At 37.1% G+C, this 16,995-nt stretch overlaps 1 protein-coding gene across 3 annotated transcripts in view; it reads left to right on the top strand.

Annotated features, from left to right (window-relative positions):
- Positions 1–16,995, top strand: part of BAZ1A (bromodomain adjacent to zinc finger domain 1A) — a 92,285-nt gene that overhangs the window by 33,937 nt on the left and 41,353 nt on the right. For all 3 annotated transcript variants that reach the window (XM_064570942.1, XM_045900699.3, XM_064570941.1), the window contains 2 exons: positions 11,693–11,794; positions 14,038–14,125. In XM_064570942.1, coding sequence (XP_064427012.1) covers positions 11,693–11,794; positions 14,038–14,125 — 190 coding nt within the window. The remainder of the gene's footprint in view (positions 1–11,692; positions 11,795–14,037; positions 14,126–16,995) is intronic.

Here is a 16,995-nt window from a genome sequence, read left to right as displayed (position 1 = left end):
CTTCAACTGATTAAAAGTCTTCTTACATGCTTTAGCTCCACTCTGTCTGTTCTCCACAACTCTCTAAATCTTTATTGCTCCATTCTGTTCCCTCTCTGCCTTTTCGGCATCTCAAAATTAAAAATGCTTTTTCCAGTCTGTCTTGTGCCTTTTTCTTCCCTGTTGTCAGTGAACAGTACCATAATATTCTAATCAGAAACCTAACCTGAGGCTGCTCTTTTTTTTTTTTTGAGCATAGTTGGCACACAGTGTTATATTAGTTTCAGATTTAAAACATAGCAATTCAGGGTTCCTGGTTGGCTCAGTGTGTAGAGCATATGACTCTTGATCTCAGGGTCGTGAGTTCAAGCCCCACATTGGGTGTAAAGCTTACTTTAAAAAAAAAAAAAGACATAGTGATTCAACATCTCTCTATACTTAATGCTATACAACGTAGTGATTCAGTACCTCTCTCTATACTTACGCTCACCACAAGTATAGATATCATCTGTCACCCTACAGTGCTATCACAGTACCATTGATTATATTCCCTATGCTGTGCTTTGTAGTCCTGTTACTTATTCATTCCATAGCCGGAAGGCTGTATCTTCCACTCCCCTTCACCCATTTTGCCCATCTCCCCCCCTCACCCCCCACGACCATCAATTTGTTCTCCGTGCTTAGGTCTGATTCTGCTTTTTGTTTATTTATTCATTCGTTTTTTAGATTCCACATACAAGTGAAATCATATGGTGTTTGTCCTACCCATGTTGTCACAAATGGCAAGATCTCATCTTTTTTATGGCTGCCTAAATTCCAGTGTGTGTGTGTGTGTGTGTGTGTGTGTGTCTTTACTCATTCAATGGAATAAATTGAGTTGCTATTGATGGACACTTGGGTTGCTTCCATATCTTGGCAATCGTAAATAATGCTGCAATAAACATAGGGGTGCAGTGCATATATCTTTGTTAATTTACGTTTTTGTTTCCTTTGGGCAGATATCCAATACAGGAATTATTAGATCATATGGTATTTCTGTTTTTAATTTTTTGAGGAACCTCCATACTGTTTTCCACAGTGGCTGTACCAGTTAACGTTCTTATCAGTAGTGCACAAGAATTCTTTTTTCTCCACATCCTCACCAACACTTATTTCTTAACCTTTTTTATTTTTGCCATCCTGATAGGTACATTTCCCTGTTTATTAGTGATGTTAAGGATTTTTTTTTTTTAAGTAGGCTCCATGCCCAATGTGGAGCCCAATGTGGGGCTTGAACTCATGACCGTGAGATCAAGACCTGAGCTGAGATCAAGAGTCAGACTGCTTAACCAACTGAGCCACACAGGAGCCCCAGATATTGAGCATTTTTTTTTTAAAGAATTATTTATTTTTAGAGAGAGTGTGCGTGCACGAATGGGGGAGGGACAAAGAAAGAGGTGAGAGAGTCTCAAGCAAACTCCCTGCCAAGCAGGGAGCCTGACTCAGGGCTTGATCTCAATACCCATGAGATCATGACCTGAGCCAAGATCAAGAGTTGGACACCCAGGTACCCCTTGAGCATTTTTTAATGTGTCTGTTTGCCATTTATGTGTATGTGTTCTTTTGAAAAATTTCTGTTCGGGTCCTCTGCCCGTTTTTAATTGGATTATTTGGAGTTTTTTGGCGTTGAATTATATCGGTTCTTTATAAATTATGGATATTAACTCCCTGAGGCCACTCTTAACTACTTCCTTTATGTTCTTTGCAGCTGAAATATCAATAACTATCAAATTCTGTCCTTCAGAACCTTGTAATTCAACTTCTAACTTGAACTATTGTATCTATAACTAGCATTTGAGCATTTGCTGTCCGAGCATTGTGCTAATTAGTCACTTCTGGAAGAGTGTTGTTATCTTTATTTAACAAGAAGAACCTGAGCCTTAGAAATGTTAATTGGGGGGCTTGTGGTCCCTCTCTCGCTGTGTCTGTCTCTGTCAAATAAATAAATAAAATCTTTTTTTAAAAAAAAAGAAATGTTAATTGGTATTGCACAAGGTCATCTAGCTAGTACACCAAAAATGATTTTTAGGTGAGTGAATGAAGCATGACATGGTCCTATATATTAAGTCTTTTGATACATCTCATTTGGATCATATGGTATTTCTATTTTTAATTTTTTGAGGGACCTCCATACTGTTTTCCACAGTATGATATATCTCATTTTTTTCTTGAGTTGCTACTTTATTAAGCAGAAAAAGAAATTTATAGGTCTTTTGTTTGTGTCCCTCATTGAATATAGGGTTTATGATGCAAAATTATTGAGTATTAGCAGCTCTGACAGTAGTTCATGTGTTTTGTTTGGAGTGTATGAAGGATTATATCCCTTAAATGGAGTTAATTATATATGAGTCTTGAAGGGTTAAATATAGATTTGTATATGAGACATTATTTAAATTGATGTTTAAATATGGTAAGCACTGGGGTGTCTGGGTGGCTCAGTCGTTAAGCATCTGCCTTTGGCTCAGGTCATGATCCCAGGGTCCTGGGATCAAGCCCTACATCAGGCTCCTTGCTCAGCAGGAAGCCTGCTTCTCCCTCTTCCTCTCTCTTTCTCTGTCTCTCATGAATAAGTAAATAAAATCTTTTTAAAAAATAAATAAATATAGTAAGCATTTATTTTTCTATATTTTTTTCATTTTAAAGTGATTTACCATTTAAGGCTATTTTGTAGTAACTTTTTTTTTATTTTTAAAAGATTTTATTTATTTTGACAGAGAGAGGGACAGCAAGAGAGGGAACAGGGGGAGTGGGAGAGGGAGAAGCAGTCTTCCCACTGAGCAGAGAGCCCGATGTGGGGCTCAATTCCAGGACCCTGGGATCATGACCTGAGCCGAAGGCAGACGCTTAACGACTGAGGCGCCCCATAACTTTTTATTTTTTAAAGATTTTATTTATTTATCTGAGCCATCCAGGCACCCTTATTTTGTAGTAACTTTTAACCTAATCTTCTAATTCTTACAGATGCTGTGAGGTGCTTTAGATGAGGAATGTCTAGACTCTTAGGTTCAGCACTCTATTATTCAGCTCATTAATGTCCTTTCTCTTCCTTTTAGATTTGAATATGAGCTACATGCATAGTTTGCTAGTTTGTTACCTTGAGTACAAATATGCCAATTAATTCATAATCCCAGTTAGTAATAGTAAGTATTTTATCTGTTATATGTGGCAATATAAATGTCCATCAGTTCCACTTCTGCCACTTACAACAAGCTTATCACAGAGTATTATTGAATTTGACCCATAATTTCCTGCCTAAATAGGTTGTGCTTTATTCCACGAATGTAAGTACTTGGGATAGACTCTTGGTATCGGAAAAGTGAGAAAGCTAATTAATTACTTTATTCACAGATATTGTAACCTGTTTATGATTCTCAAAGAATCTGAGCCTTCTCTAAAACATCAACATCATAAAATGCCTACTTGTTTGTAGAATGCTACTGTATCCTAATATACCAGGAAGAGTGAAACATAATCATCTTTGGACCTTTGTTCTGTTATTTCTATTAATTCCCTAACCTAAGTGAGTAAGAAATTTACTTCTTCTAGGTTGTTCCCTGACAACAAAACGTAATCTGGAGTTTCTCATGTTTCAGTAGGTGGATTGAAGGGATGAAAATGGAAGTTATTTATTGGGTATTTTCCATTAGTTGATCTGTATAACAGCACCCACATATATTCTCTTATTTATTTTATTCCTCAGAACCATTCTATAAGGGTAGGTGGTCATATTCTTTTATCACTGAGGAGAAATGGAAGTTCAGAGTTAGAAAAATTTTCCAGCATCACCTAGTTCATAATATCTGTGAGACATACTAAGGCAGCATATTTAGAATTAAGCCTAGGTGCTCAAAATGGTCACCAGCATTCCTGGGTTGGGGGGGCGTTAAAATATATATAATATAATATTTTCTGTTTTAACCCTTTTAAGTGTATAATTCAGTGACATTAATTGCATTCACAGTGTCATACCACTATAACCACTATTCCCAAATAGCGTTTTGTTTGGAGTATATGAAGGATTATATCCCTTAAATATTTTCTTTACCCCAAACAGAAACTCTGTACCTGTTAGGTAATTATTCTACATTTTCCCCCCTCCATCTCTTGGTAACCTCTAATCTGCATTCTGTCTCTATGAATTTATGTACTCTAAGTATTTCATATAAGTGGAATCATACTGTATTTGTCCTTTCATGTGTGGCTTATTTCACTTAGTACTTTTTTTTTTTTTTTAAGATTTTATTTATTTATTTGACAGAGAGAGACACAGTGAGAGAGGAGCACAGGCAGGGGGAGTGGAGGGGGGAGAGGCAGGCTTCCCGCCAAGTGGGGAGCCCGATGCGGGGCTCGATCCCAGAACGCTGGGATCATGACCTAAGCCGAAGGCAGGCGCTTAACGACTGAGCCACCCAGGCGCCCCCACTTAGTACTATTTTTCAAGGTTCATCCATGTTGTAGTATGTTGAGATTTACAATAGGGCTTTTTGATATACCTATTTTAGAAACATGAGGCTAATTGTTGTAATCATTCCTTTTTATGGGTGAATATTCCATTGTGTGTATGTACCGCATTTTGTTTATCCGTTCATCTGTTGATAGACACTCGAGTTTTCACCTTTTGGCTATTATGAATAATGCTGCAATGAATATTGATGTATGGGCTCCTATTCAAGTCCCTGTTTTAAATTCTTCTGGTTATGTACCAAGGAGTAGAATTGCTGAGTCATATGACGATTGTTTAACTTTTTGAGGAACTGCCAAACTGCTTTTTACAGCAACTGCGCCATTTTACATACTTACCATCAGTATATAAGGATTCCAGTTTGTCCACATTCTCACCATCACTTACTGTTTTTCAAGTTTTTTGATTATAGCCATCCTAGTGGGATGGCTAGTATCTCAATTTTTAAATTGGGTTATTTGTCTTTTTGTTCAGTTATAAGAGTTCTTTATTCTGGTCATCAGAATTTTTTAAATAGAATATTTTGATACATCTGGGTGATCATATTGATTATTTTTTTCAAAGTCAATTTTACATCAGTAAAAGTAAGAAATTAAAGGCTTGACTTTTTATAAAGTTGCATGCCCTCAGAATAACATGTTATTAGCTTACTCGTCAGTCTGGGCACTTACTGCAGAATCTGATTGAACTAAGTAGTAACTACGTATTTACCTTTGTAGGTCAGCTTTTGTTGGTGGGCAGCAGTCAAGGTTTTAGGAAGCAGGTCACTTATTTATTTTGAAGATGGGTGTTAACACCTTAAACATGTGCTGCTGCTGCTTTTTTTTTTTTTTTAAGATTTTATTCATTTGAGAGAGAGGGAACACAAACAGAGGGAGTGGGAGAGGGAGAAGCAGGCTTCCCGCTGAGCAGGCCTTGATCCCAGGACCCTGGGATCATGACCTGAGGCTGAGGGCAGCCGCCTAACCGACTAAGCCACCCAGGCGCCTCCTAAACATGTGCTTCTTAAACTAAGTTTGTGAAAGAGACTATGAGAAAATTGTTACTCTTCTTATCACAAAGCCATGGACAAAGTCATAGACATAGCAGCCTTGGACATTTTAGTGCTCTCCGAATCTCAGCATTCTTGCAATACTCTCCAATATCTTTGCCAGAACGGAGTTCTAGAGTAACATATGAAGTCATTTTCTCCTATCTAGCTATTTACCATGGGATTTATGGCAGAGCTTTTGAATACCAATCTAAATATACTTCTTTTTTAAATTTATTTGAGAGAGAGAGCAAGCACAAGTGGGATGGAGAGGGAGAGAGAATCTGAAGCAGGCTGCACGCTGAGTGCAGAGCCTGACGCGGGGCTCAATCCCACGACGACGAGATCATGACCTGAGCCGAAACCAAGAGTCGGATGCTTAACTGACTGAGCCACCCAGGCACCCCCTAAATATACTCAAGAATGAAATGAGGCTAATTTTTGTACCACTAGGATACTTTGTGTAGATTATATAATAAGGAATACTTTAAATTTAGAATTATTCATTTATTTTATGTATGTACAAGCAAATTTTATTTTAAAAATTGACTTGCTAGTGTTTATAGCACTAAACAAAAGATTGGACTACATTTTAGAGAAGATAATTTGCATCATATAAAATTGAAGTTAAGAGATTTAGGGTTTTGTCTGTAGTCTTACTCTTTGAAATATACATATTGTGTATCTGCTCTCCATGTGCCTTTCTTTACTCATCTCTTATGTTTGCCCATCAAGAATGGGTTAAGTAAGGGGTGGCTCATTCAGTTTAGGCATCTGCCTTCGGCTGGGGTCATGATCCCGGGGTCCTGGGATCGAGCCCCACATCGGGCTCCCTGCTCGGCGGAAAGCCTGCTTCTCCCTCTCTGTTTCTCCCCCTGCTTGTGTGTGCTTGCTCTCTCTCTCTCAAAATAAACAAACAAAATCTTAAAAAAAAAAAAAGTGGGTTAAGTAGTTATACTTATGTCTGCTGTTGTTTCTTTCCCTCCAAAATTACTAATAGATATAAAGAAAATTTATATTTGAAAATCCTTACTTGTTAAGATCACAATTTGTATAACTACTTGATACAAGTTTCCTTTCTTTCTTTGAGAGCAAGAGAGAGCGTGCAAGAGAGCATGAGCTGGGGGAGGGGCAGAGGGAGAAGCAGGCTCCCTGCTGAGCAGGAGCCTGATGCTGGGATTGTTCCCGAGACCCTGAGATCATGACCTGAGCCGAAGGCAGACCCTTAACTGACTGAGCCACCCAGGCACCCCACAAGTTTCCTTTCTTTCTTTCTTTTTTTTTTTTTTTAAGATTTTGTTTATTTGACAGAGAGAGAGAGACCACAGCGAGAGAGGGAACACAAGCAGGGGGAGTGGGAGAGGGAGAAGCAGGCTTCCTACGGAGCAGGGAACCCGATGTGGGGCTCGATCCCAGGACCCTGGGATCATGACCGGAGCCAAAGGCAGACACTTAATGACTGAGCCACCCAGGCGCCCCCCGCAAGTTTCCTTTCTTAATGAAAGAGCCAAATAGTGAAGTTCATTTGCAATCCAGAAAATTCTCTGAAAATTTAACTAAATTGATAGACAGTACTGATGGAAATAGTCCTGACAGTCCTGAAAATATTCACTAGTTTACCATCTGATTTCAGTGTGATTGAGGTATGCCAAGTACAGGTGAGTGTGTCTAGTTGCTTTTAGGATTTGTAGAAGAAACTATGGTATTTGTAGCAACTCAGATTGGTAGGTAAATAACACCTTGTTAATAATATACTCTGCTGTTGTGATTTAAGGCTATAAAAATTTAAGGTCAGGCTGCTTTTATCCTTTACAGTGGATCAGAGTTTTATGGAGTCACCTCTAGGCAGATGCTATTTAAAGTTTAAAATACCATAAAAATATTATCCTAACCTAAAAATAGTACATGAACAAGGATACATTTTTGGTAACATCTTATATCCTGGTGGTAATTTGCAAGAGCACAAGGAAAACTAATTATTTTAGGAACCTCAAAGAGTGTATTGTGTACCCCATTGTGAAATACTATGCAACTGACTTCCTTCATGAAGTGTAATCTGGCTGTAATGATAACATGCTTAATTATTAGTAAGATTATGGAATCTGAGTGTTACTTTTAAAGAAGTAGACCTAATTGTTTTGCTATTTGTAGTTCATATATGAAATTTTATGTATGAGAGGTCAGTATAGCATTTTAAATTACAAAAACAAACAAAACACCATAAGTAACTATTTATGCAGAAAGCTTAATTATTCGGTCCTTTGTCATTTCTATTTTACTGCTATAGAAAAAAATTTTAACTGCCTCTTTAGTATCAAATATTGTCCATGGGATAGCAACAGAAACAATTACTATTATGAGAAAATAAAAGTAGAAATTAAATTATATATATAACTAGGCATATTGGGGTGCCTGGGTGGGCTCAGTCAGTTAAGTGTCCGACTCTTGATTTTGGTTCAGGTCATGATCCTCAGGGTTTTGAGATTGAGCCCCATGTCTGGCTCCGCAATAGAGCCTGCTTGGGAGTTTCACCCTCTGCCCCTCCCCCCCCAAAATGTATATATAAATACATATATTTATATGTATTTACAATAAATACATATATGTAAATACAATAATACACCATATTGAAATATGGTGTATTTATAAAATAAATAAGTGATAAAATTTTGTGAATAAATCATTGGAATTGCAATCTAATTTCTATAAATATAATATTTGATGTTAATGTGCCAGTGTAGAGCTAGTAACACTTGTTAATAAGAAAATCAGTCTCTTAGTCACAGTCATGGCTAAGATCACTACATTCAATTTAGTATTCCAGCTATTTAGGCCTAGGCTTTAGGAAGCAAGGGAGAAAAATTATTAAGATGGGATTTCTTTTTAATACTATCTTTTAATTCTTATGTTATAGGTGAATCCATATGACAAGCAGTTTCTGTTGGTCTCTAATAGCTGTACTTCCTTGGAAATAATCCAGTTACGATTTTATCCTGTATAGAATTTATGTAAGAGTTATAGCAAAACCCCCGTAAGAATATTTTCACTGATTGGAAAAACTGATTTTAATTCTGTTATGTTTTATCTTCAGAAACGAATTTCATGATATAGCAAGAAAAAACAAAAAATAGTTTTATATACACACAAAAATCACATTTTTATAGCCTTAAATCCATTAAGATAAAGTCCATAAACAAGTTTTCTATAAACAAATAATATATAAATATATTTATGCATTTATAATTGTGACTTAAAATATAATAATATACTGCAACTGGTAGTAAATCTTTTAAGTGCAATCTATATTATACTTGATCAACCCCTTATATGTATAAAATAGTAGTGATTAATTGCTAAGTTAGCACCAATTCAAAAAATATCAAGATAAAAAATCAAGTCTGTTCTTAAACAACTGCTGTTGATTCATCAAAACCCATTTTTCTTTTTCCCTGTTTTCATTCCAAGAAATTCCTTTATTGGGAACTCACATCAGTATTGCTCTCTGAACACTTAGACTTCTCTCTCTCCTTTTTTTTTTTTTAATTTATTTATTTGACAGAGAGAGAGCAAGCACAAGCAGGGGGAGCGGCAGGGAGAGGGAGAAGCAGGCTCCCCACTGAGTAGGGAGCCCGATGTGGGACTAGATCCCGGGACTCCAGGATCATGACCTGAGCCAAAGGCAGACGCTTTAACAACTGAGCCACCCAGGCGCCCTGAACACTTAGACTTCTCTCTTTGATCTCTTCTTTTGGGACAGTGCTTTTAAAACTGTAGGTTATAGCCTCATGTAGGTTGTGAAATTAATAATGAATTTTAATAGAATAGAAAGTATTAGACTGCATTCCATATAGTGAGGTTGAAGGACTAAATATATCTCCTGTGTATACTGGGTCTCAATGTAAAGATCCTTGGTGCTCCAACTAGGAAGTTAATGCTGTTAAAGGTAAATACTTCAATTTTTTGTGTTTTTTTTTTAAGATTTATTTATTTATTTAATTGACAGAGAGAGACACAGCGAGAGAGGGAACACAAGCAGGGGCAGAGGGAGAGGGAGAAGCAGAGTCCCTGCCGAGCAGGGAGCCCGATGCAGGGCTCGATCCCAGGACTCTGGGACCATGACCCGAGCTAAAGGCAGTTGCTTAACCGACTGAGCCACCCAGGCGCCCCAGATACTTCAGTTCTGTGTGATTGTCTCATACATCCCTTCCGTGTTGAATTTCTATAAATACAGTGTATACTCTACTTATCACACTTTGGCCATATCTGACCCTCATTGCTAAATGTTTCCTTTATCATCCTTTTTTTTTTTTTTTTTAAGATTTTATGTATTTATTTGACAGAGAGAGGCAGTGAGAGAGGGAACACAAGCAGGGGGAGTGGGAGAGGGAGAAGCAGGCTTCCCGAGGAACAGGGAGCCCGATGCGGGGCTCGATCCCAGGACCCCGGGATCATGACCTGAGCCGAAGGCAGACGCCCAACGACTGAGGCACCCAGGCGCCCCTTTTATCATCCTTTCATATCATTTTCTTCTCAATAACCCTTATTTACATCCCCGTTATATATGCACTTGCATTCACAGAGGCAGCTTTTCAAGAATCCAACCACTTGTCTCTCTGCTGCCACCACTACCACCGTAGTCTGTAACTGCCATCAGCTCTCACTTGGTTCAGTGCACTAGCTTTCTAATGGATGTCCCTGTTTGCACTCTTGCCCCACAGTCTGGCAGCCAGCATGATCTTTCTGAAATATAAGTTACATGGCAGCCAGAGTGACCTTTCTGAAGTGTAAGTTCTATCATTATCTCCCCAGTATTCAGTATCCTCTAGTGTCTTTTCAGAGTAAAATCCAAAACCCTTATATTGATGGCCTATAATCTGGCCCTTCTGCTTCCTCTCTGACTGGATTTTTTATTCTCCTTATTTATTCCGCTTCTTGTGCAAGCCATGCCTATTTCCACCTCAGGGCCTTTACACACTCTTTTCTCTCTTCCTTTGAACTCATTTCCCCAAGATTTTCTTGTGAGTTGCTCCCTCTTTTCTTTCAGATCTCTGCTTAAATGTTAACTTCTTACCAGGCCTGTCTCGTCAGTTTATCAGGATTGTCACTATATAAAATAGAGTACTTCCACCCTGCACTATATTCCTTTCATAGCACTTACCTCCTACCCTGTTGTATATTTTTGTTTGTTTGCTTGCCTGTATCTCCCCACTGTATTTCTATTTTGTTCACTACTTAATCCTTATTGTTTAGTTTTTGGCACACTGTAGTCTCTTAACTATTTATTGGACAGATGGATGAATGCATTCTCAAAGGAAAAACAAGATGAGAAGTTGGTTGAGAAAGGATTAAATGTATAGCCTCTGCCAATTCTTAAAATAGGGTAAACTACATTATCTCCACTTTTGCTCTTGCTTTACATAGTATTAAGAAAAAAGCTTAAAAGCAAATCCAAGAGCTATTTGTTTACAAATTTATCTTACCTAAACTGGGTACTTTACTTGTGCTTATTCATCTTCAGTTAATTTCTTCACACAGGAAAATTTATTGAATGAGTAAAATACCTACCTAACATAAAACAGTGCTTTGTACTATTTTGGCTGATAGAATGGAGAGGGATGTCAGTAACTTATAAAATCCTAGTTAAACTAAAAATGTATTAGATTCTGTTACAGTGTGTTCTTAGAAACTATATTTCTATTTAAAATCTCACATTTTCTGGGCGCCTGGGTGGCTCAGTTGGTTAAGCGACTGCCTTCGGCTCAGGTCATGATCCTGGAGTCCCAGGATCGAGTCCCGCGTCGGGCTCCCTGCTCGGCAGGGAGTCTGCTTCTCCCTCTGACCCTCCCCCCTCTCGTGTGCTCTCTGTCTCTCTCATTCTCTCTGTCTCAAATAAATAAAATCTTAAAAAAAAAAAAAAATCTCACATTTTCAGGGGCGCCTGGGTGGCTCAGTTGTTAAGTGTCTGCCTTTGGCTCAGGTCATGATCCCAAGCTCCTGAGATCGAGCCCTGCATCGGATCCCTGCTCAGTGGGAAGCCTGCTTCTCGCTCTCCCACTCCCCCTGCTTGTGTTCCTGCTCTCGCTGTCTCTCTCTGTCAAATAAATAAATAAAATGTTAAAAAAATAAAATAAAATCTCACATTTTCAGACAAATTATTGATTTGTGTCTTTGCTCTTTTTTAGGAAGAAAAAAGATGCAGTCGATCCCTTATTATTCAAGTACAAGGTGCAACCCACTAAAAAAGAATTGTATGAGTGTGCTATTGTTAAAGCAACACAAATCAGGTAAAACTCGGTATCTCATCTATGCTGGTTTAAAATAGAATAATTGTGTTCAATTAAGATTTGCTATAGAACAGTGTTGCATGTGATTGTGTCCCTTTTTAAAATAAATGTACACTTATAGACTGATTAAGTGAATCCTAGTGGACTCCATGAGCCCTTTGTAAGTAAACCCAAGAGTCTTCAGTATAAAAAATTTAAAAAGGTCCTATTTATGAGGCACTTCTCATGAGAGAACTCAGTTTTCAATGCTGAGAAGTCTGATGGTACTTACAAATACGTCACATTTGTAATATTTTATTCATTAGACACAGACACCTGATCAGTCTCTTCCATTCCTTAAAGTTAAATAATAACAAATTAGTATCTTTAAAAACTCCTGTTTGAAGGGTGCTTGGGTGTGCAGTCAGTTAAGCGTCTGATTCTTAATTTCAGTTCAGGTCGCGATCTCAGGGTCGAGAGATTGAGCCCCAAGTCGGGCTCCATTCTCAGCATGGAGTCTGCTTGGGATTCTCTCTCTCTCCCTCTGCCCCTCCCTTGCTCGCGCATATGCTCTAAGTAAATAAATAAAATCTTTTTTAAAAAATTAAGTAAATAAAAAAATAAATTCCTGTTTAAGTCCTAATCAAAAGAGGGGTAATGAGTTGTTAATATTTAAAGGAATTGACTTTAGGTTACACAGATCTATTTTAGGACAGTCCCTTTTGTTGCCTGCTGAGGTTAGGCCCTTAGTCATCTGAAAGTAAATTGACGTTATCAGCCAACTATCAACTTGCCACCCAGTAGTCAATCTTGCATTTCATTTGATGTAAAATGCTTTTATTTGGGGTGCCTGGGTGGCTCAGTCAGCTAAGCATCTGACTTCAGCTCAGGTCATGATCCCAGGGTCCTGGGATCGAGCTCCCCATCAGGCTCCCTGGGAGCCTGCTTCTTCCTCTTCCTCTGCCTGCTTGTGCTCTCTGTCTCTCTCAAATAAATAAATAAATAAATAAATAAATAAATAATAAAATCTTTAAAAAATAAAATGATTTTACTTATTCTCATATACTTCTTGCCTCATATATACTGATGAGTCCAAAGAAAAGTGATAATAACATATTACTTTCTATAACTATGAGGGGGTGTGTGTAGTTTTTTGTTTGGTTGGATCTTGGGGGGTCCATCATTAATTTAAGATCTTTGGAGTATATTGCATTTTATTATATGCTGAAAAATAGTATTCTCAAAATAATGCTCATAGATTATTCACTTTTTTTTAACTTTTTTTTTTAATAAGTAGGCTAGTGGGTGCTATGTAGGACAATACAATTCTTGAGGACTAGTATATTTATTCGTAGTCAAGAAATAATTAATTAACCTTCTTATTGTCATCTACTCTATGTATGGTGGTGGGATAGCACAGTAAGCCAATCCTTTCTCTCATATAGTCCTTTCTCTAAGAAAAGAATATACATTTTTGAGGAGGCTACTACTTTAAAACTCCTTTATTGTTTATTCACTCTTAGAAGCTTTTAACTTGGCTTTTCTTGAAAGGAATACATAAAATTCAATTAAAACATTTACTTTCTTTCCAGAACTTTTCCAGAAATACTTGGGTGTTTAGGGGTATTTTTTTTGTTTTGATTTGTTTTTGGTGGTGTTTGTTACCATTGTGGTGGTGGTTTTTGAATTTGGGGGCAAGGGAGAATCAAAAATAGCGTTATTTTTGGAATCTTAATTCTAATTCTCTTTCATTTTAATCCCATGAATTTGTTGGCTGCCATACGAAGTTTAAATACAAAATATTTTAGAAATTGAAACAACCTATGTTCAAGAATGTTCATATTATCCATTTGAATATTGACTTAGTGTTATGTGATATCTTGTAGCCTCCTGATTTTAATTTTTTAAAGAATTTCAATGGTGATATTTCTAGGAATGATCATCTAATTTTCTAAAATTAGGTTTACTCTGTAGTATGTTTTCCTTGAGGTTTATTTGATTTCTAAGTGATTCTTATGCAACAAATGCATATACTATGTTTGTAATGGACATTTATAATAAATCCATTCAAGTTGATCTTGTAACATTCCATATAAATACTTATGTATAAAGTTTCTCATAACTTATAAATACTATTGGAAAAGGAAATATCTTTCTTTTCCTAAGCTTGAAATTGAGGTTATTGATTTTTGGAGAGTATAGAGTTCAAATTGAATTCTTTGATACTAACACTTTACTCTTTCTCCTTCTTTTTCCCCTGGCAGTCGGAGAAAACACTTATTTTCTCGTGATAAATTAAAGCTTTTTCTGAAGCAACACTGTGAACCACAAGATGGAGTCATTAAAATTAAGGTAATCAGAACAGTGAAATTATTTATTGGAAGGAAGAAAAAAAGAGAGATAGGTTGTGTTATAAAGTTGAAACATTGCAGAAATGTTATGTCAAAGTTGGTTGAAAATAGTTCTCTTTTTATCTGGAGCCAGTTTTTAGTAATCTTCTTTCTATTAATTGGATCTTAAATACTATTTTTGCAATTGCTAGAATTGCTAGATGGCTCAGGTACTGCATTTTTTTTTCCCCTTGTAAAAAAGATCAACCAAGACATGTAAAAAGAGATGGAAAACTTGGAAAAAGAAAATGTTATAGGGGAAGGGAACATCTGTATTTTTCTAAGTGGGGTCCTGGCTCACAAAAATAAATTCAAAGAACAGTGCTAAAATAGATCCTTCTCCCTCTGCCTGCCGCGCTCCCTGCTTGTGCTCTCTCTCAGTCTCTCGATTTCTGACAAATAAATAAAATCTATAGAAAATTAATAAATAAATATTAAAGTGAGAGTAAACATTTTTCTCATAGAGTATAACAAAAAATTATTAGTGGATAAAGTTTAATACCCAATGTGGTGACTGTAGTCTCCTATTAGGAGTACTACAAGAACACAAAGATGTATTTGTTTATTGTGTTATGTGTGTATGAATAAGGAACATTGGCAATTGATGTATTAAAATCTATTTTGGGGACGCCTGGGTGGCTCAGTCGTTAAGCATCTGCCTTCGGCTCAGGTCATGATCCCAGGGTCCTGGGATCGAGCCCCGCATCGGGCTCCCTGTTCCGCGGGGCGCCTACTTCTCCCTCTCCCACTCTCCCTGCTTATGTTCCCTCTCTCGCTGTGTCTCTCTCTGTCAAATAAATAAATAAAATCTTTAAAAAATAATAAAAAATAAATAAAAAACTAAAATAAAATCTATTTTGACATTTTTTGAGCATATATATTTGAGAAGAAACCACCCATATGCTTTATATTCATATTTAAAGGGCAATTCTGTATATTCAGGCGTTATTTATGTGGGATAGTCGCCATCTTAATAGATCTTAATATAAAATCTTTTTTTTTTTTTTTTTTTTTTTTTAAAGATTTTATTTATTTATTTGACAGAGAGAGATAGCCAGAGCAGGAACACAAGCAGGGGGAGTGGGAGAGGGAGAAGCAGGCTTCCCGCTGAGCAGGGAGCCCGATGCGGGGCTCGATCCCAGGACCCTGGGATCATGACCTGAGCCGAAGGCAGACGATTAACGACTGAGCCACCCAGGCGCCCCCTTAATATAAAATCTTAATAGATTCTTGATTTATTATGATGGCCGGAACTGATTGAGTTTTAAATGTTAAAAGTTATGTTCTACCACGAATACAATTATTACACAGAAAATTTTATTCCTAGTTGAAGTGTTTTGGTTTTGTTTAATGATTTAAATTTTTGTATCATTATTTTCTTATACATTTTCTGAAAGATACTTCTGTAAATGGCATGTTTTCTTAGAAAGAATAATGATCTTGGCTATTAGACCAAAAATAATCTTTAGAATTGCTAGCCAAAAATAAAAAGTTTGGAGTTGGACATGGATGAAAGGTGAACAAGTTTTGAAACTCTTTTGGATTTAGCATTTATCCTAAAACCACACAACTTCTGGTAAAACTGAGGTTGACTTTGCTGAACTTAAATTCTGAGTTGAAATTTGATAAGAATTTATCAGCATTTCTCCTTTTTGCCAGATCAACTTTAAAATTTGATACATAAAGTCTTTAAGTTAAAAAAATAAAGTCTTTATCACCCCCAATTGCAGGGAAAATACAAATATTCAGCAGTTAGGAAATGGTTGAGGAAAATTTATTGGGTTAATACAGTGGACTTGTAATGTTAAATATATGGATTATTTACATAGAAAATTCCATACAAAATTAGTCAAAAGTAATGCAAACCAAAAAAGGTTACTATATAAACATAATTTTGAAATAGTTTTAGAATTTAAGAAACTGTTGAAGCATTCTTAGGTATTTTATGGGGGGACATTCCTTTGAATTGTGGTTTTTTTATCTTTTTGGTAAAGCTGATTAATAATAGATCAAGTAAACCAGCTAAAATGTGTATTACTAGATAAAGAATATTGGTGTGGGTATGCATACACACACACACACACACACACACACACAATGGAATATTACTCAGCCATCAAAAAAGAATGAAATCTTGCCATTTGCAATGATGTGGATGGAACTAGAGGGTATTATGCTAAGTGAAATAAGTCAGAGAAAGACAAATATATGATTTCACTCATATGTGGAATTTAAGAAAAAACAGATGAACATAGGGGAAGGGAAGGAAAAATAAAATAAGATGAAAACAGGGTGACAAATCATAAGAGATTCTTTTTTTTTTTTTAAGATTTTATTTATTTATATGACAGAGAGAGACAGCGAGAGAGGGAACGCAAGCAGGGGGAGTGGGAGAGGGAGAAGCAGGCTTCCTGCTGAGCAGGGAGCCCGATTGTGGGGCTCAATCCCAGGACCCTCGGATCATGACCTGAGCCAAAGGCAGACGCCTAATGACTGAGCCACCCAGGTGCCCCAGTCATAAGAGATTCTTAACTCTTGGAAGCAAACTGAGGGTTGCTGGAGGGGGAGGAGTGGGGAATGGGGTACTTGGGTGAACAGGAATGACAGAGGGCACTTGATATAGTGAGCACTGGGTGTTATCTGCAACTGACGAATCAGTATATTTTACCCCTAAAACTAAAAAACAACAACAACAACAAAAAAAAAAAACGGGACATCTGGATTGGTCAGTTGGTTAAGTGGCTGCCTTCAGCTCAGGTCATGATCCCAGAGTCCTGGTGTCAAGTCCCACATGGGCCTCCTTGCTCAGCAGGAGCCTGCATCTCCCTCTCC

The sequence above is a fragment of the Mirounga angustirostris genome, unplaced genomic scaffold, assembly GCF_029215605.1.
Source record: "Mirounga angustirostris isolate CCGP_5_RB_7025 unplaced genomic scaffold, mMirAng1.0.hap1 SCAF_9, whole genome shotgun sequence".
NCBI classification, from domain to species: Eukaryota; Metazoa; Chordata; class Mammalia; order Carnivora; family Phocidae; genus Mirounga; species Mirounga angustirostris.
This window is presented reverse-complemented; position numbering and strand designations above follow the sequence as displayed.